This window comes from Xiphophorus hellerii, chromosome 18 (assembly GCF_003331165.1).
Source record: "Xiphophorus hellerii strain 12219 chromosome 18, Xiphophorus_hellerii-4.1, whole genome shotgun sequence".
NCBI classification, from domain to species: Eukaryota; Metazoa; Chordata; class Actinopteri; order Cyprinodontiformes; family Poeciliidae; genus Xiphophorus; species Xiphophorus hellerii.
In genome coordinates, this window is record NC_045689.1 from 30,969,300 (window position 1) to 30,990,293 (window position 20,994).

At 38.8% G+C, this 20,994-nt stretch overlaps 1 protein-coding gene across 11 annotated transcripts in view; it reads right to left on the minus strand.

Moving 5' to 3' along the window:
• The window catches only part of robo2 (roundabout, axon guidance receptor, homolog 2 (Drosophila)), a 377,925-nt gene that overhangs the window by 67,661 nt on the left and 289,270 nt on the right, over positions 1-20,994 (minus strand). For 8 of the 11 annotated variants that reach the window (XM_032590724.1, XM_032590723.1, XM_032590719.1 and 5 more), the window contains exons 6-9: positions 13,279-13,415; positions 10,470-10,481; positions 4,163-4,287; positions 851-1,022 (exon numbers count right to left, since the gene is read on the minus strand). In XM_032590724.1, coding sequence (XP_032446615.1) covers positions 851-1,022; positions 4,163-4,287; positions 10,470-10,481; positions 13,279-13,415 — 446 coding nt within the window. The remainder of the gene's footprint in view (positions 1-850; positions 1,023-4,162; positions 4,288-10,469; positions 10,482-13,278; positions 13,416-20,994) is intronic. The other 3 variants (XM_032590720.1, XM_032590729.1, XM_032590727.1) reach the window with 1 other exon arrangement.

The window sequence follows — 20,994 nt, forward strand, 5'->3', positions numbered from 1 at the left end:
CTAGTCAATAGCAAAATAAAATTAAATAACTTTTATTGCAATGATAAAACAAAAATAACACTCTCTACAATTATTAAAAACAAGCAAAGTTTTAAAGCAAAATAAAAATATCAATCTTCAATAGGATGATGCCTACAAGCACTTTTACTGGTACCACAATTTTTTGCTGAACTTTATCTTAGATACTTTTGGAAAAGGGATCCTAAATACACGATTTTACAATTAGAAATATTTCAACGACAAACCTACAACCTGTAACACCAAAAATTGCTTAAAAGGGAGCTGTCGCTCTGCATTTAATCTTTCTGCAAGCAGGTACTTCAGCAGGCAAGCGGATACTCGTCTGTCTTGCCATCACAGCAGCTGAGCAGCTTAGAGGCTCCCACGCTAAGCAAGGCCCACATGATTCATTCCATGGAAAGCTATTGTCATTCACTCACTTAATCTCTCTGTCTGCCTGTCCTTCGCTAACTCCCACATACACATATTTCTGCCTCGCACAAATGCTGAACAAGGAGCTCAAAGGAACTCAAGGGCAATGCTTTATTTCTAAAAAAAAAAAAAAGAGAGAATTTTAATTAAATTTTGTGGTTTGTCTCATTTATTTCTGCGCCAGCGACAATGATAACTCTGTTTGTGTTTGTGCTGCATACTTTCAAAGTTGTTTGAGGTCAAATTCTCTAGAAAACCGAAGAAAGCAGCTGATTTTTTCCCCTCCTTCCTTAGAATCAAGCAAACATTTGGTTTGATCGACACGTTTTCAGCGTTTCTACGGTGTGTGTCGGTGCTGGAGTGGGGGGGGGAAAAGTCAACCGTCAGTGTTTCTCTCCCCTCCCCTTCCACCTCTCACCATCTGTGACCTCCAGTTGAGCCTTAGCGAGGATGCTGCCCGCAACGGTCAGAGCCTGGCAAATGTAGTAGCCGGCATCTGCTCGCTGCACAGATGAGATGGTGAGCTCTCCGCCGGGCGACACGGAAAAGCGACTGTTGGGCTGCTGGGGCTGGTTGGGGAACAGCAGAATCTGAAGGAAAGAGGGGAAACAAACAGCCAATTAGAGAGAACACGAACACGGTGCGCCTCGGACAAATTACAAAAATCAGCCATCCACGATACACGAACAAACACAGAGGAGACTGTGCCCACTTCCAAACAAAGAGATTAAAGTGTTACAGCTAGGGTATGAGCAATTTCATCTCCCACTTGGCTAACCAACCTCAAACCGCAAAACGTGTCGACACTTTGCAATGTGTTTTTCTGAGGTATGCTAGTAAAAGATTTTTGTGCTTGATGGCTTTATGACTTCTCTTCTCTCTGCTTTAACTAGATTGTAGAACAGTTCCCACCCCCACCCCCACAAAGGTAAGGGAAAAATCAATTCATTTTATAACACCTGGCAAAGGAAACAAGAATTGCTGCTATTACTGTGTTGCACAAAAAAAGAAAATAAAGATAAACAAGTTTCTGCACCTCCATTCAGTTTTACAAGAGTTTGAATTCGCCGAAGCATGCACTTCTCTGAGAAAAACAATATTGTTCACCAATCAGGTTGTAGTTTTCTCAGGACTTGTGCAAATGAATATCTACAACATATCGCCTAAAAAATATTGCTGCACATTTTTTTCGGAAAAGTTTTAGTCCATATAAGCCCACACAAATCCACCCCTGAGCATTGCTTTATACATGCCAAACCCGTAGGGGGCAGTGCAGCGCAAAGCCAAAACACTTTTATACGTATAACTACGTGTGAACTAAGCCTCACAGAGACTGATTGGTCAGACTTACATAATGGAGGTTTGGTTTTTTTTAAAATGTAAAAAAAAAATAAAAAAGTCCCGATGACTTTTTTTCCAGTAAAGTCAAGTTGACTTCATTGGGAAAAAAGTTTTTAAAAAATCTGGGAAGTTGAATCATATTCACCTTTTTTCTTTGGCAACCCCCCCCCACCACCACCACCTTAATGAGCATCATTATTACTTCTCCGTATGGTTTTGCTCAGGCAGCATTGGAATATGACTATAATTTCATTCTCCAAATGTTAAGCAGGAAGATAAATAAAAATTAGGCCTTATTTGTGCCTGTTTAAACTAGATTTAATTATACCTAATCACATCATTGTAACACATGATGTTTGTTTAACTTAGCCGTCTCCACCTTAAGCGCTCGTGAACTCCATTATGCTGGAGTGTGTTGAAAACGCGGCATTTTAATTATCCTTAATTTGCTCTCTGAGCAGATACCTTTGCATCTCGGCGGTGAGGTGGCGGACGTGTTGACAAACAGATGGGGGGAGACGTGCATCTGCGTGTCTAAGAAGGCTGCTTGCGGTGCGTTCGGTTTGATTCCAGAGTGACGCATCAGCAATCTTAAGTTCCCGGTTCCAGTGACGTGTGACGGCGCCTTAGGTCGCCCGCAGGTGCGCGAGCGTCACTCCGGATCTCTGTGCGAACTTGCAACTTGATTCAGCCTCTAAGATAACTGTTTGGTAATTGTCGGCGTTGACTGACTGCATCGCGCGAGCCGAGTCGTATCTGCGGCTCATTGACAAGTCCCGACGCGCTCCTAATTGGCGCCGTTGTTGACCGTAGAGAGGACACCCGGGTATTTGAATCAGCTTATCTGCTGGAGAGAGGGATCGGATCGCTCTTATCAGTTCAGGTTCACGGAAAAGCGATCAGAGCTCCGCCGGGTTCGCTGTCGTTTGGCTGCTCCGTGGAACAAAGGTGCGACTTTGTGTCTTTAGCGGAGACGCTGATGAGAGATGGAGCACTTTGTGCCACGGCGTGGTGAACAGAGGGAGAACTTGTACAAACAGTGGAGGGAATCCAAACAAATCAGTGTTAATGACACGGCGCTTTACAGAATACAGACACCGCTTGGAAATTTTCCCCATTTTGTCACAGTGCAACAGCAAATGTCAGTGCATTTCACTGGGATTTTTCTCGGTGGACCAATCAAAGGTAGAGCGTGACTGTAGAGGGCAAGGAGAGGAATGCATGGTTTTGAAGTTTCTCTCTAAATAAAACTAAGAAGTGTGGTGTCTAATTCTAACCCAGTCGACTTTTGACTGACTTTAGACAACTGGCTGTCCTGCTTTCAAATTAGGAGCAACAGAGTAAAAGAGGCCGAACGCACCTTTTGAGATTTTTATTTATAAAAATTAAATAAAACTATGATTGTTTTTCCTTCCATTTTATAGTGTGCTGGTCTATCACATTAAAATCCCAACAAACGCAGGAGTATATAATTTTCCTCAGTGAATGCAGTATTCCTGCAATACCCCAGTCACACTGAGTGTGATGTGATTCAGTGGGGTATGAATACTTCTGGAAGGCTTTGTGTATATTTGGGCTGAAACGATTAATCGGATTAATCGTGATGAATCAATTACTGAACCAATAGTCGACTTACTTAATAATTGATTAATAGTTATCCGGAGTATATAGACTCAAAAAATAAAGACTATTTGCTGAAAGAACGTCACACTTGGAGCAGTGAATAAGCCAAAACTGCACAAATAAACATACATTTTACATTTAGATTTAAAAATAAATGTCATTAAATATGTTCTATCCAGAACTCCTCAAGGGGCACAGCTTTAATTTCACCTGGTTCAAATTCGTAAAAAGAAAATTGAAAAATAATAATTGCCTACTAAGCCACTTTTGCTATCCAATTATTATTTGCTTAGTTGAAAAAACAAAAACAAAAAACAAAACAACCCATCTCTACATCGTACTGATATTCAGTCCAGGGTGGAGTTCTTCCACATTTTTAGCTGCAGATGCCTCCTTTGCTACAAACAATCCAACTTTCACTAATGCTGTTATTGCGATTTAGGCAATGAAATATGTATTTTTTTTATTTGAAAATGAATTGAATAATTTGCCTATTTGCATCTTTTAATGTATTTCTAATATTGTAAGAAAAAAGAGGCTCAAATGTGCAAAATAGGCCTTTTTTATTTTAGGATTAATTGTCACAATAATCAATCAAATAATCAATTGCATAATTGACTGAATAATTGATTAAATAAGTGATTACTGAAATAATCGTCAGTTACTGCTCTGGTGTATGTAGTGAATAACGCTTTAATAATGTGGGTGGAATAAAATGACCAAACGGTTTTTCTCATGGTGAGTTCAGGGTGTGTTGTGTTCTTACCTGACTCCCCTCCTTCTGCCAGAAAACTGCCGGCTGGGGATTTCCTTTGGCTTCACACGGGAAGGTGGCAGTGCGGCCTTGCGACACGATCTGATCCCGTGGGCGGATGACAAACTGGGGTGGAGCTGGAGTCAAAGCACCAAAGTAACAGTGTTAGAAGGTGACTGGGTGGACTGGGAGCTACACAGCTATCAGAGCTGGAGAAGTTCAAGCAGGAACGAGCAGCAGTGCAGAAAGGAAAAGGACGCTGCCGTCCAGAGCTTCCATGCAACTTCAACTTTGTTTTTACTCTGAACAGAGAAGAACACCAGGGACTAACACTGCCATGGTAACCAGATTGGCCATTCATTCAGGTAAAGGCTGAATCTGAATGAATGACAGTCACAGTGGCATTCACACAACGAGGTGCCTCAGTCACAATGGCATTTAAATCTGGGACAACACAAAGGCACAGCCATGCCTTCAAAACATACACGCTTCAGATTCATATGGAGGAAGGACTCAGAAGTACAGCTGGATCAAACTGTACGGCTGTAAGAACACGACTGTTTGTGTGTTCAAAGGCCTTTTCTTAAAGAAAAAGGACATGAGCGAAATCGGCTAGGCTAAGGCCTAGAGAACAACGGCAAAACATTTTATAGACTAACAGAAGACAGATTGTTCTTTTGAGGATCTTACAGTTTATCAGACGACCCCCCCAAACACTGAATATGAGTCATGATGTTCAGTGAGGACCATGGAGCGGTCAGCTCAACCTCCAATACAACAGAAAACACGAGGGGTGAAATCAAACATGTCGTTTCTGAGGCAAAGTCGAGAACTGCGAAGGAATGTTGGAATGTAGTTCAACCTTCATCAGTTGTGGTCAATTATTTGAAACACAGATGTGGAAAAGATTCCAGAAGCATTGCTTAATCTCAATATTAGTTTAGTTATTCCCAGGAATACAGAGGAGGATTAAACATGAAACAAAACAAAAAACAAGGAATCTGACTCTAATCTAAGACTTCTGACTTTTTTTTTTTTCAGAATTCTGGGCACAATGACAAAGATGAGTTGTGTCACGCGGAAAAATGTCAGATTTTAATGTTGTTTTTTTTTACATGACAGATTTATTACCTCAGAGAACAATTGCACAAAAGCTTTACAGTGTAAATTACTTCTTTCAAAGTCTGAATTCTATTTTTTTCTCCAATGGCCCTTATTGTCTTCCATATGAAATCTGCTAAATCTTCCTTTATGTTTAAGATTTTGCTGTAAATATTAGACTTTTTAAAGAAAAAAATGCTAATCGTGTTGTTTTTACCACCCGTACGTTTCTACTTGCATCATTTCTACAAAAAATACTATAAATTTGACTTACTTACTACGTCTTTCCATTTTGAATGGACTCTGTTGTGCATATGACAAAAGCCGTATCCATTTTTAATGTATTTGCACCTTCTCTCTCTGAACAATAGACTGTACATAAAGCGGATTATTGCATTTGATTCTGCAAAGTGAACTTGTTTTCTTTTTGACAGCCGGCAGAAAAAAAAACTCCTTTGTTTGCAAAAAACAACCAAAAAAAAAACAAAGCTGCTTGTATTGAAGTCAGTAGGACAATAAGCCCAGCTCTCCTTTGATTTATTACCTCAGAGAACAATTGCACAAAAGCTTTACAGTGTAAATTACTTCTTTCAAATCTTCTTACAGGCACATAATGTTCAGATGTTGGTGCTTAATTCATTTACTCCAAAATAAATTTCTGTCAGGACAGTAATTGGTAGCATTTACTCTGACAAAGTATCAGGGCTATTGTAGTTGGAAAAAGAGGGGAGGAGTACTCTGAAAGTTTCTAGAAAAAAGAGGGATATTTGTGAGTTTGAGATTTCTAGCATGTTTGACTTTTGAAACAGTGTCAAATGTTTGTTCCAAAAATTTAGGAAATCTAAAAAATGTCCTATTTTTTTCTATCAATATTTCTCCCTTTTCAGACTCAGAAATGTCCATGTTTTTCAAGCTATTTCCTGAGAATAATCTTGACATCTCTGAGTTTTTTCTAACCATTTTCTAGCATTTCAGACTCAGAAATTTCTTAGTTTTTTTTCTAGAAATTTCTAGCTAATTTTCCACTTTTTCAAACTCATGAATGTCCGTGTTTTTCCCTGAGTTTTCTTTTTTTTTGTTTTTTTAATCTACAGTCGCCCTAATGCACCGTCGTAATTTACAGACCGATTCAAACTGAGATAGTTGCACTGAGGATATAAAAACTGTTTCCATGGTAATACACATCCTGCGAATGAAGATTTGGCTCCACAAATAAAAAGTAATTAACAGACATTTATCATATTATCAGGGCTGCGGACTCCTCTGTTGAAAATCACATGAATGACATAAGATACGTCATAAACAACTCATCTCTCTCTGCGGGAAACGAGACTGGAGGAACATAATAAAGTCTGCAGAGACCAACTCCTCACAAGTGCAGACAACAGATTAAAAAGGTTATGATTGGTACAGACAGCTAGGAATCCAATGACACAAAAACTGAAATGTTGCAGTGCAGCATCTTGCACCCTCTCTGTTTCTTTTGCTTTCCATGTAAGTCTTTCTTCTAATAAGCCAGCTGGTTTCTGTAGGGCCAGTCTCTGCCCATTTGGCTGCTTTCTGCATGTAATCCCTTTCAGGGTGTGGGGTGGTGGTGTGTATTTGTCAAAGATACACACAGTTGGGAATAGTACAGATGGTAACAGATTTACTGCCTTCCCGTTTGGCCTTCTGGAGCTTGGATATCTCGTGGCTCTCATAATGCCGGGCCTGATACACAGCTCCTAAATCATGCTCTGGCAAGGACATTGTTCCCTCCCTCTTCATCCTCTGCTCTGCTCCATTCTATAGCCTGCATTACTAAGTACTCACTAAAAATATGGTTTCAAACGTTATACAACCTTCCTTTATACGGCGCTGTAAAGCTTTGCCCTTCCTTTTTCTAGCTTTGCCCTTTCGCTTTTAAGCAAGGCCGATGGTGTGCGCCAAATACAAAAAGAGCTAAATAAAAAATGATATTTTAATGCCCTGTTGAACTTTTACATATTTTGTCAGAACTTTGCTTTGTTTTTTCTGTAAGAGCCCTCAAAATAGTTTCCATCTACTGTTTTGAAGCATTGATGGAAACGGGGAAAATTCAGAATAACTTCCTCAGTTTTGCAAAAAGCGTTTATAATCTCACTTGTGGTGGTTTCTGGCTTCTTCGGAAACAAGAGTTATTGCGCTAATGGAGAGACGGAAACGCATTTGTCAAAAAAGTTCCAACGTATCAAATCTTATCATCTACTGTGCCAAAAAAAAAAAAATATCCAAATCCAAACCTCCAGCTGGAAGGTGAGAACTCTCCATTTTTCTGAGATGTGAGCTCCATGCTAGTTTAGAACCTCTACTTCCTGTTAATCCCAGAATCGGACTAAATTACGCTGGTTGATTCCCCCCAAAACAGCAAATGGAAATACACCGAATTAGCATTTTCTTCTCTTAAAGTATTTTTTTGCGACATTTCAAAAGTTTGCTCAAAATTCCCATGAAAACTGAATGGAAATATAGAAAATGATAGTTTAAAAATATAAAGAGGAAGTGGCTGAGTTGGCAGAGCGTGGGCTCCATGTGTAGAGGCTATATTCCTCTAGGAAGTCCTGCGTTCGATTCCCAGTGTCGGATCATTTGCTACATATCTTCCTCTTCTCTGTCCTCCCTGTTTTCTGTCCTTAAACTGTTTATTAAAAACCACTAGACTCCAAAAAAATAAAAAAAATCTTAAAAAATAAATAAATAAAATAAAAAAGGGGAAAAATATTTGAAAATTGTGGATGGCATATGTATTCAGCCCCACTGATTCAATACTTTGAGGAACTTTTTTGAAGTAAAGTATTCCCAGAGAATGACCATATCATCACCTTACTAAAATAATAGCTCAATAAAATTTCTTGCCAAAAGATGATTTAAGCAAAATTTCTGGGAGGTGACAATGTTTGACCACTTCTGCATGGAAGCCAAAAATGTTACATTTTTGACTCGACTGTCCAAATCACCTTCTTCCACATTTATTATGTCTCCTACATGGCTTCTGGGAAACTTGTGTAATTATGACTACTTTAATGTATGGATCCCATATTGAGATGAATAGAAGGTCAGAGGGTGATAGTTTTATACTCCTACTTTCTATGTTTGGATTCAGAGGCCCTTAATGACATATGAGAAGCCGTTTCCTGCCCTCACTTAAAGAAACACATGATTGGAGGGGATGGTGGTGGGAGGGGGGCATATTTAATTCATGACCTGCCACATCTGCCTGGTTCGGAGAGGGCTCTGCATGCAACAGCAGTCAGGGTGAAAAGAACAAATGGACAAAGAGACAGAGATCCTTTTGGTGCTCACAGTCACAAACATTTCCTCCTCCTTTAAAATCCCGTGTTGAGTCATATTTCATTCAAACGTTGACAGCAATTACTGTCTCTTCCCACAGGCTGGTTGAATGTGTAATTTCCTCCATTTTCAAGGAAGCTGACAGTTTGACAATCACCGAGCAGCTACTGCTGTTTTGGCAACCCGAGTCCTGCCACTGAGGGAGCATTTTGTTCTTATTTTTCTTACACCAGCTTAGCCTGGTGTTCGAAATGCACCTCTGCCGTTCTTTCCCTCCCGATGCCCCTTTATCGTTTGTTTCTGCTCCTGAGGGCGCACATCTCATCAACGTGACAACTCTAATCATCTGAAACTAAAAGTGCTGCAAATTTGGTATGTTCTTGATCGCTATCTGTGGGAAATAAAATAAGCTTCCTAACTGGGAGACGTGGGCACCAGTGAAAAAAAAAAATTCTCGTCCAACACAAATGGATCGCAGTTGGGCGTTCCAGCAACCCACAGATGGCGTCAGGACTCGCAACTGAAACACGAACTGGAACATATGAGATGACAATGTCTGAGACGCCGATGCAGCCAGCCCACTCAGCCGTTGTCAAAGGACAGTCTACAATCTGAAGAACTACCAGAGTGGAGAAATATGGATATCATTTGCCAACGCTGAGCTGTTTTACATGAAATATTCCTGCTTAGAAATATAATATCCTTCAAGTTATTGTTTAAATTTTACTACTCACAGTCATTTATTAGTAGCTGAGCGTTGTAAATAAAAATAAATGATATTATTAGTGTGGGTCTTCATTTAGTAAAAACTACACTATGAACACTAATCTTGCATACAAGTTTAGACTGACTGTAAACGATTCTTTACAGTCAGTCGGATTCAGGTTAATCTAATTAATCAGATTATTGAAATTATTGTCAATTTATCTGGCAACCAATTAATCACTAGCTAGAATACACACACTCAAACATATAAAGAAAATATGTTCTAAAACACAAGTCAAGAAAAAAAAGCTGAGATTTTGAGAGTTTGGCATTTTGACTTTGGAAGGATTTTATTTGAAACTGCACATTTTGCTACAAATGATCAATAATTCACCAAAGAAATGCTGTTGTTGAATTTTAGGCAATAGATTTATTTGCTTTTTGAAATTAAAGGGATTGATCTTTTCCACTGCATCTTTTAATGTATTTCTGATGTTGTATAAAAATGTGGTTAAACAAAAAATCTGATGAATGTTGCAACTTTGTTATCCGATTAATTGATTAATCATCAGAATAAATAATCTATTGCTAAAGTAAGTGTTGCTTGCAGCCCTTTGCTACAGGCATAAAATGGTTTAATAACTGAAGTGAAACACACAGTTTAGGAAATAACTTCCCAATGAAACCAAAAATTAATACAGATCAACTTAGTATCTTATTTTTTTTATATGAAATTTTAATCATATGGGTTTTATCTGACCTGAACTTCCCAAAATAAAAATAAAAATAAAAAAAACATCAAAATTTTGATTAAAAAAAACAACTTCTGGCTTGATTGTAAATTTGACTAAAACACTTTCTATTCACCAGTAATTTGTTTTATTTTTATTTTTTTTAAAAACCTCATCAAGTATTCCTTATTGTGTAAAAAGATCCACACCAAAGAATTGGTGTGCTAACAGTTAGCAGCTAGCTGTAATTACTAAGACTGGCATTTTTTATGCATATTGATAAGCTCTATTAAGTCAAGTATTTCATATTCTGCCAAGTCGTAGAATCTCTAGATGACATGTTATAAAGACATGGAGCCGGCACTTTAAGGAAATGGTTGTGTTAGTCAAATACATCAGTCCAATGGTAATGATCTTAAAGCATTCAAAGGCTGTAATGGTTAAGTGAAAAAGCATGCAAGATGAGTACTTACCAACAGGGCGAGCTGGAGACACAACAAAGGTGGAGTGGATACACAAAAGAAACAAAGTAAGACACAGACGCACAAACAGAAAAGGAACAAAGCAAACATGATAAAGTAAAATAAATCAGAATGAATGGCATGTTGAGCCAGAGACATGACAGAGAAGATCCAGTAGGGGGCTGTCCACTGTTCAGTGTGTTCAGGTGAAAACATGATAGAAAACTGATGAAAACATCCAAGTGTGATGGACCAGATTGTAATGTGGGTGTTTTTGCTCTTCAGGGACAGATCTGCGACTGGACCTCCTCTGTCTTCACAAATAAAATCTACTTTTCCATAGGTGATGTCGGTCAGAGCAATGCAAACATGTTTCACAGCTGCTGATGGATAAAGCAGAAAATAAAGCATAAACAGATGCAACAAACACCCAGAACTCAGTATGCTGGTAACATCTTTACACTGCATCATATCAAATCTCCATCTGCAGAAAGAAAACCCAGAAAAAAAACGATCTACAAATGAAGCGGTGCCTCGTAGAGAATCTTGAGGAAAGTACTCTTATGTTTTGAACTTTTCTACCTGTTACAACCATACACTTCAATGCATTTTATAGGAATTTTATGTCATAGACCAACAAAAAGTTTATTCAAAATTGTGGATGAAAAGTTGAAGAAAATGATGGATTTCAATTTTTCAGGCTTATGAAAAACTACAAGAAAAATTGTGACATAGTATAGAAAATACGGTAATCTCAGCCTAACTATAAGGAACCAACACATAATTTTAAATATAGATATAACAATAAATGTTACCAGTTTCTCAATTTTGTTGCGCTCAATTCCCACATCAAAATGATGCTAAAAATTGACAGCAATTTTTTTTTAGCTTTAGATTTCTTGTCATTAGGTTGTAAAATTTGCTTTTTCAACACAATTTCTCAGGAATATCAATCCTGTAAAAGAAAAAGGCAAAATATTTTATGGTTTTCCTTATTTCAAAACTTAAAAATAGAAATAAAATTTCTTGAAAATAACATATTCCCCCATGGTAGACATTTACAAGATACCTTTTTTCAAAAGGTAATATAACATTTGTGGCTCTAAAAGAGTTTTATTTGGCATGGCTGAGGGCAGGAATGGCTGTTTGGGCTGTAAAAGTTGCAGGTCTAAGTTTAGCTGACAATCTGTTGTGTTTCTAGATCATGTAAATCTCTTTATTTGTAAAAATGTTGAAGCCTATGAATCATTTTCTTGGTACTTAGTGTTGATTTATCACATAAAATTCTAATAAAAACACTGAAGTTTGTACAGTCATATTAAAAAAGTTAAAATATGCATTCAGATTAAAAGCACTTTTTGAAAATAACCTTCAAGCAGATATAAAACGTATTTTTCACTGATCCCAAATTTCTGTAAATTTTTATGATCTGATGTAATATTATTATCCCAAATGTCTTGTTTTCATTACCTGTAAGTGGAACATCATCATCTTAACAGAAACAAAGGTTTTCAAACATCCATCTGCGTGTAATTAATCTATATAATAACATTTTCAGTAATATTCTAATTCATAGATTGGGTCTGTAGTAATAGCACAAACATGGGGTTTGAATACTTTTGAAACCCGGAAATGTCAGTATTATTAATTTATTGCAAGGCGCCACAACAAAGGTAAAATAACACAGAAAAACTGTAGAAGAACAACTCAAAGCCGCTTGTGTTATTTTTTCCCGTTCTCTGTTGTGGGGTTAGGGTAGATCTGTTGCCATAGCAATTGACTGACAACAGCTCCGCTAGTGTATCAGGATTCAACATCAAATAGCATGCAAACATTTCCCACACAAAGATCAGATCATTCAGTCTGTTATAGTTTCATGCTTAATATTTATTTTATAATTATTAATAAGTCTGAACAACACTCTACTGATGATCTGTCAGAGCTTGTGTGTGGGTCATTTCTTTTCTTTTTTTTTTACTGAACTGAAACACCGAATTCCACAGCACATCTACATGTTAAAGTTGTCAAAGTCAAGCTAGCATAACTGACCTATTTCCCACTCTCTCACTATTATTTTTAATTAAAACTTTTGACAGTGTTGACAGTATGAATCAAAGCACTGCGTCTGGTTTTCTTTTATGTAACACATGTAAATTTGAGACTTGGCTTGTTGACAACTTGACAGCTAAAACAATTTGTAGTCATCGTCAGCGAGCAGCTTTTTGTTTGATCTCGTCCGCGCCGTCACGTTGTAACATGTCTACATGTGGCTTTATGCTACTGTCACCAACCTGTTTTCAGTCATCTCCTGCAGCTTTCTGAGACCCTAAAGCGCTCCACAGAGGCTGTACATACTGGGGGTAATGGAAAAAAAGACTGGTGCAAATAAGAAAAATTATACTCAGAACGTTTTTATTAACCTTGCAAACCCCAGGTGTGGTTAGAGACGGTGTGCACCAGTAATCTGTGAAATGGCCTTGCTGACTGGGTGGTCGCAGCATGGGCGTTAGCAGTAGGGAGGTGATGGAGGGGGGGCAACAGTCCGCAAGAATAAGAAGAGGAAGTAGGCTGACAAAGTGTGTCGCTGATGCACTTGGAAATGTAAATAATTAAACAGATTCATAGACTGTAAACATCTCTGTTGGCTCTGAAAGTCTGTGTGCTGCGTCTTCATTAGCATAAAGAAATCCCTGCAGAGAAAACTGCCAATTTAAACCTCCTGCTGGCGTGAGAGCGAGGACCCCTGCGCTCCGTGGCGTCTACATGCGCTGCTGCTGTGTGCTTGGTTTGACGGCAGGAAGACAGAGGAGAAGTGTTTTACCTCTGACTGTGAGAGTGGCCGAAGCCTCCAGCTTGCCCACGCGGTTTTCTGCCACACAGGTGAACGTGCCCTCGTCGCTAATGGAGGCTTTCTTCACTCTCAGCATATAGTCGTCCTTGTCGTAGCGGATGTCGTACCTGGAAGCAACCGCACGAAACATGAAGTTCAGTTAGAGTCCAATACATATACCCTCAGCTGAGGTGGAGTTTTACTGACAAAGATTGAAGGAAAACTACTTTTTCAAAAAAGGTTTTTTAAAGCAGCACCACTCACTCCTCACAAGAAAGTCCTCACTTGAGGTTTCTCTTCATATGTTCACCAATAATGTTATTAAGTGTATAACTGTTGCAGTGTGTGTCTACTGGACGAGCATCACAATCATTTTTATTAAATAAATTATTTCTACAACCAGATGTCTTACCCACATGTTGTTGTACACTGCTGGTCAGCTGGCTGAAAGAACGCTCTAACACTTTTACGTTCATTGTGTGGAAAAAAAAGGGTGAAAAAACAGAAGGAGTGAAGAGAGCTTTTTTCTTTAGCTTTTTTCAAGATCACAGTTTTTGGGAATCTTCAAGCATCAACACTGAGGAGGTTTTTTTTTTTAATTTAGCAGTAATTTAGTCTTTTTTTCCAATCTACATGTGTCAAAGTAATAATAATAATAATAATAATAATAATAATAATAATAATAATAATAATCAATGTCAACTGCACAAAATTTGTTTTGTTTTTAGTTTTTCTGCTATGAATAAAAAATATACTGGCCCATTTGAAGAGGTTGATGGTTCCCTGGAAGCAGTGCAGATGTTTTAAGCTAGCAGGTGTACTGCAGGTTGTATTAATGACATCATCACATAATTGGTCTACAAAGAAACCCCCCCCCCCACTAATCTTAGAAGAGATTACACTCTATCTTAGGATCTTCATTTTGTTGAATGTACTATAGTTCGCTGCTGTCTAGAGACCATTATGTGGACTTTAAGAAAAAAAAGAAAAGAAAACAGCAGCACTGAAATTATACAGCAGCTTTTAACTCAGAGTATTTCTATGTGCCAGAAAACGCTTAATCTGCAGTCCAAAGACCAATAAAAACACACCCGAGCCCAGTGCACTGAGGTCTGCTCATGTTAACCCTTCAGAGACAGAAAAAGATCTCCAGAAATGGATATTTTTTTACAAACTACACCTGAGCAGAGGGCTGTACCTGAACTATAACATAAACATACAGTATTGTTGTAGCAGTATGGTATAGTACTGTAGTAGTATGACTTGAATTTTTGTAAATTTGTCATTTTGAAACAGATGTTTTATTTAAAATGTCATTTTATTTTAACAACTTGATTGTTTATAGACACAGTGAAGTAAAAAAAAAGGCTTTATTCTACTTTATACAACATAATAGATGACAGTTTCCGGCACTCCTTCTTGATGTGACTGTAGGGGAACAGTTTTCCACGGTCCATTTCCTTCAGAGGGAGAAAGACCCCTCCGCTCCAACTATCAGGTGTACCGATGGCAGCTTGCCACTGGCAGCTGAGGAACTAATTTACCCCGTCTATCCACGTCTTGTTTTTTTTTTTAACTCACTGTTATGACATTTCCTGAGAAAGCATTCAAAGGCAGTTTTATTGAAGCACATTCCTCAGCTATGACTGCTGGGTTCCACCTTTCCACACTGGCACTTAAAGAACCATAATGATTATTTGACTGAGTCATGACTGAATGCTTTGTTCTGCAGGAAGAGAGGGGATGTACAGTTCCAGGTACCGGTGGTTGGTGTAGATAAAGGATTTATTATTACAAAAAAAAAAAAAAAAAAAGATGAGTGGGATGGTAAGGAATGAGATGGCACCTTTTCAGACAAGCCTGCTGTCAAAGGAAAAACAAACAGCCCCAACAGGCAGAGTATCATTTCATATCCTGCCTTCCGGATACAATGGAGAGAGCAACATGAACTCTTGAGTTACCAGGGAGGGGGGGGGGCAGGTGACGAAGGGCAACAGGGCAACAAGAACAAGTTACTGTAGGGTAATACAGTGGATCCCTAGAAGTGCTAATAAGCAATATGCTACTAACATTTTTTAAGGCAGAGTTACAGAGTCATAAATATTTCCTGTCACACTGTTCCTGTGGTTCAAAGGCCTTTTAATGACATACCAGAGAAAGTGCTGAAATGGGTAAGTCAGAATAATGCAACTAAGCTCCTACCACCGGCTGTAGGAAACGACTCAAAAACCTCTGAAGATGAGGTGAGCGCAACTTCCATTTTCATGAAATGTAAACATTAATTGGAGTGGCGTCAGATTTTATTGAGTTTAGGATTTCAATTCAAGTTTATTTAATCAAGGACATCACAGTAAACAATGTTACATGATAAAAACTGGAAACCGTAGTTATGTACGAAGGTTTTCTAGCCCCAGGGCTAATTTGCAAACCCAATCAGTTATTGGTCCTTACCTCTCATTTGTCTTTGGCAAAAAGACCACAAGCTTTTTGTGTCGCTAGCGTCGACATGTTGATTTGCTTTGGTTGTGTTTACCCAGAATGCCTTGCTATGCAGCTGGATTCCTGCTTCTGGAGCGGTATCAAATGTAATCACATGTGCATTTGAACTGAACCAGAGTTCATTTCAACCGAACCGACCTAGGTTTTTAGGTGGACCAGAGTTAGGGTCCGCATCAGATTTCGATTGCGTACTGACACTTCCTAATCAAACTAGAGTTTGATTAAAGCGGTCTAAACAGGGAAGGTATGAACATAACCTTAAATGTAATAGGATGTTAATGCCATTGCCTTTTGTGCATAGTTCTACTATTTCACATTGCAGGCAGACTCCAGTATGTTTACAGTGTTTCTGTTTCTATTCTTACCTGTTGATATAAGTTAAAACTGAATAGTTTACAAAAACTGCATTTGAGTCTATAACCAAAGAAAGTATGTGCTGAAGTGGGAGGAGTTTGTCAATTTAGGATGACAAATGTATGCTTACAGTCTTATAGTAATCCATGTTTTCACAGACGTCTGATTGTTACAGACAAAATATTTCTCTTTTGTTGAAATGGGTTTGTGTAGCAAAGTTAGCAGCAATGTTCCAACCCATCTACTGATGTGTTTTCTAGTTTGGTTGTAGCTATTGGTTGAGCTACTTTTGCCTCCTTCTCATCTCTGCCCATTTTCTCCCATCAACCAGATATTTTCAGTCACTGAACTTCCGTCCAAAGCATATTTTCTCCTATTCTGACCATTGAGTACCAAGAAATTAAACAGATCCCTTTCTAATTTACTTAACCCCCCCCTTTCTCCCAGTTCTGATGAACTTCAACATACAAATTGTGTTAAGTTGTTGACTTGTGACTGGAGAATTTGCCATTTCTGTTAACTGGCAATCAAACTGTTGTACCTGATAACCGTACAGTGAAGAAAATATTGTTAAAAAGACTCTTTACCTTTACAGTAACTTTCATTATAGTTACATAACCCATCGTCACTCAAAAAAAGAAGAGAAAACAAACAGCAGTTGAAGTGTTCATTGAGGTTCCCACAGTCCTGACTGAACCCTTGCTGTTTTGGAGAGGGCAGGTATGCACATATTAGACAAGAATCTTATTGTTGTTGGTCCTGCCTCAAGCAACCTCTCAAAACACAACCTCAGGCTGATTCATGACTTATTAAAGGGACATGAGCTCAATCAATCTGTAATCAACTTCCCATATGGAATCAGCTTAGATGACAAGATGAGTGGAAATACTCTCAGGGATAAGAGGCGGTTGCGGCCACACAAGTAAGTGCACACAGCGGAGGGGAACAGTAGCTCTTTATTGAAAGAGCTCTGTTCTCCATTAGAAGAGGAATGTAATTGCACATGTATGAGGGCTGTGGAAAAGGCTGGAGCGCCAAGTTTGTTCCACAGGACTCTGCCTGCATTTCAACCAGGGGAAGACATACTGTACACACACGGCGCAAAGAAGACCGTCGTTCACGCACACACACTCACACACAAACATTCTGAATCCAGAGTCTTTCACTCTTGCGGGCTGATGGGGAGTGATGGGAATGTAAGCAAATGCCAAAACAAAGCAGCGTTTTTTGCTTTTTTTCCCCCCCTTGCTTGTCAGCTTGATGTGTTTTCAGCATGAGAAGGCTGTGCTGAGATGAACATTTAATGGGCATGCTTTAAAAGCAATCCATCTCAAAGATCCTCCAGATCATTTTTAAGGATTTGACTTTAAAGTGTCTGTCAGGAACACAGCCACCCTTGTTCGACCTTCTCTCTTGTGCCAATTCACCCACATTAAGAGATTTCCATCTTTCACTGTACAAACAGCTGAATAATCGTGTCTACAAAGGGATTTTATGGCAGAATCTTATCTGCAGTACCTCTTTAAGTTTGGATTGATAGATCCGGTAGCAGGGGGGAGGAGAGAAGACTGTGTGCCTACTCTCAGCATGAGTCAGAATCGAGATAGAGTTGGAGTTTAATTCTAGCAAAGAACCTTAGCCTGGCTGCTCTGCCAAAGACCCTTTCCTGCTTCATTTCATTCTGCCAGCTTGATCCAGTTTCACACCATCGAACCACTGATTTCCCTCAAGCTGATCAAAGGAGCAGAAGTCTACCTGTCCAGAACTTGTTGCCTGTAAGAGAGAATCAATTACCCGCTATCAGTTCTCATCTGGCTTCAATGCAACCTTTGGCCAGAGCTGCCCCACCTCTGGTCCCTGGCAATGTCTCACGGGCAAAACCTCCCACTGGGATTCATCAGCAGTCGGGCATTAGTCGCAGAATAGTTTGTGAAAATTTCCACCTTGAAGCCTGGCTGTTTTGTGGGAGCTATTTTTTTCTTTCCAAATTAGTTATTTGTTCCAAGGCGATACAAAATTAAAGTGTTTTTTTTAAGTGAATTGAAATTGGTTTTCGGTGGGTATTATGGCACGGCTGGAAAAAAAAAAAAAAAAACGTGGCAAAAATGAAAAATGTGGAGCCACAGAACAGAGATCACTGATCTTTTATTTTTTATTTAAGGAGAATTTGTCTTTGAGTGGAGCAGAAATTAAAGAACACAAACATCAAAGGAATCAATATTACACTGAGAAATTGATGCTTTCTTAGTAAAGTGTATGTGTGAGAGAGAGAGGGGGTTTTCAAAGCACAACAAGAAATGATTAGGTGCATATTCCTGGTATTTAAAAATGCATTACCTAAATCATTACTTGCTATTTTTAAAAATTCACTGAGAAATTGTTTGGTGACTGGTATTGACCAGTTCTCAGCCAATTGAAACCTTTTACAGTCAGATAATGCACCGAATGGAGTCCTAGTTGGATGCTATTACAGAGTGAAGACAACTTAAATTTAGCTATTTTAATGGCAGAGGAAGTAGAGAGACGTAAGAAGCTTTTAAAAAGCTCTGTTCTTTGACATGTCTGCAGGTCTTTAAGGCTGCAAAAGAGTGAGAAAGAGCAAGACTTTGAGGATTTCTTGATAGAGTACAGCAAAGTTGTCGTGTTTCATCCTGTTCAGCTGTCAATCTTGGTCTGTCATAGAACATGTCGCTTTGCCTTTCATAAACTCAAAGTAAAGGTTCCACATACATTGTCTAAGCTGTACCCTTGGAGATAGTTACTATAGGGTTCATTCAAACCAGTCCTGTTTAATCTGCTTTAACTAGACTCTATATAATTTGTCTAGAAAGTCTGGTTTGTTTGGGGAGGTGTGAATGTGCAACAGAACTGTAATGCAGATCAAAAAAATGAACTCTGGTCCACCTGAAAACCTAAGTCTGGGTTCGGTTGAAGTGAACTCTGATGTGGCTCAAAAGGATATGTGAACACTAAGAGGACAAAAGCAAGAAGTGGACTATTGCGCTAAATACTACCAAATCAAAGATGCGAGTCAAACTGTTAGCGTGAGAGATGACTTGTCTTGTTGACAAAGACAAAAGAGAAACCCTAAACTCTTTAAACGGTCCAGAGACCGCTCCAAAATCAGGAAACAAGTCTAAAAGCGCAACATTCTGGATAAATACAATCAAATCAACACATGGAGGTAAAGGCCCTCATGTAAATATGATCAGACAAAAATATATCGCAGTTACCCATAACCACATAGACAATGTTGTTGTTAACATTTCATTAAGTAGGATGTTAAGCTCAGTGTCTTCTTCAGGGCTTTTTGTGTCATTAGCTTCAGTGATCTTGGTGCAGCGCCACCACAGGCGAAGAAGGTAAACAGATTGCTCAAAAGGTTTGGATCATTCGCCACAGTTCAGTGGTAAAATGAATCACACCAGGTGAAAATGTTGTAATGTTAGTCCCCAATCGAACTGAGTTCACCAGACTATTAGGTGACTATTAGGCATGCTAACTGCATGAACTGTGCTAATGTAAAGATGCTAATGTTAGTTTAAAATACAGACTCAATAACAATTTTGTGCTTATTTTAAAAATATTGGTAAAACTGTTTTACATCAATTGTTTTCTCAAACATCTCTGATATAAGCAACAGCCATTTACAGCAGCTAAATCTTCTAACAGTTCTCAAAGAAATATCGAAATGTGAAGATCCGAAATCAGCCATAAAAATTCTGATCTGTGCATCTACATCAACCTCAGCTCAAGCTTGCACCCTAAGCACCTTATGTATTGAAGGAAGTAATGGAAATAGGAAACAGATCCTGTTATCTTTTCCTTTTGCAAAGTTGCAGAAGCGGGAAAAAAAAGAAACCCACTGAAACCGGATGGTCAGCATAACACGGGCACTTCTGTCACTTTAGCTTTAACAGCTTACTCAAATAGAATGACCCATCCATACACCTCTATCATACAGCTCTCTCTCGACACACACAATTGCAAACACACACATGCACTCACACGCCCCTGAGGAATTGAGTAAAAAAGAAACAGCCTTCTCTGCTGAATGTTACAGTGGCTCTGCTGTGGAGGTCAACAGGAACGAAGGGGGTGGGAGGGTCTGAATGCATATGGACTGCAAGACATTAGAGGCTCTGATAAGGCACAGGAAGAGGGCACAAGGGTCCAAACCAAATGAGGAGACCTATGGAGGGAGAGACATGGGAAGCACACAAACCTTGCAGGCAAATAAAGCTGGCAATGCACACTGCTAAGGTCTTTTCACAGGGGGCTTCTCAGGGTGAGGGGTGGAATCTTTAGCCTAACAAGATACAGTTTTCCTCTCCTGGCAGCTGCTGTCAACACTGCCCGTCTGATACTAGCAGTATTACACATTTGGAAAGATGTGTAATATATCATTTTGGGCATAAAATTACAAATAAGAACAATGAAAATTTGAGCCACATACCAGGTTTTTTGGTTAAAGATAAAAGATTTTTCTTGGGGAAGCACAATCTTATAGCATCAAAATCTTATTCAGTGAACATTAATGGAGCAATATTATATGTTTTCCAGTCACATAATGTCATTTTATAGCACAATCAAGTAACAGTGTTACCTTCAGTTGTTATGTAAATGCTACATATAAGAAATATAACTTAAAAGCAAATGGGAGCGCAGGTGGTGCTAGCTCCACCCAGGCATTTTGCACAACTTGCCATGGGAGATTAAAAGATTTCTCAAACATGCATGAAATAATCAAATCAACACTCCAGGTATGCTTTTGATGAGGGAATAACATTATAATGTGATGGTGAGCTCAAAAGAGTTGTTTTAACATAATACTGTCCCTTTAAGAAAAACGAG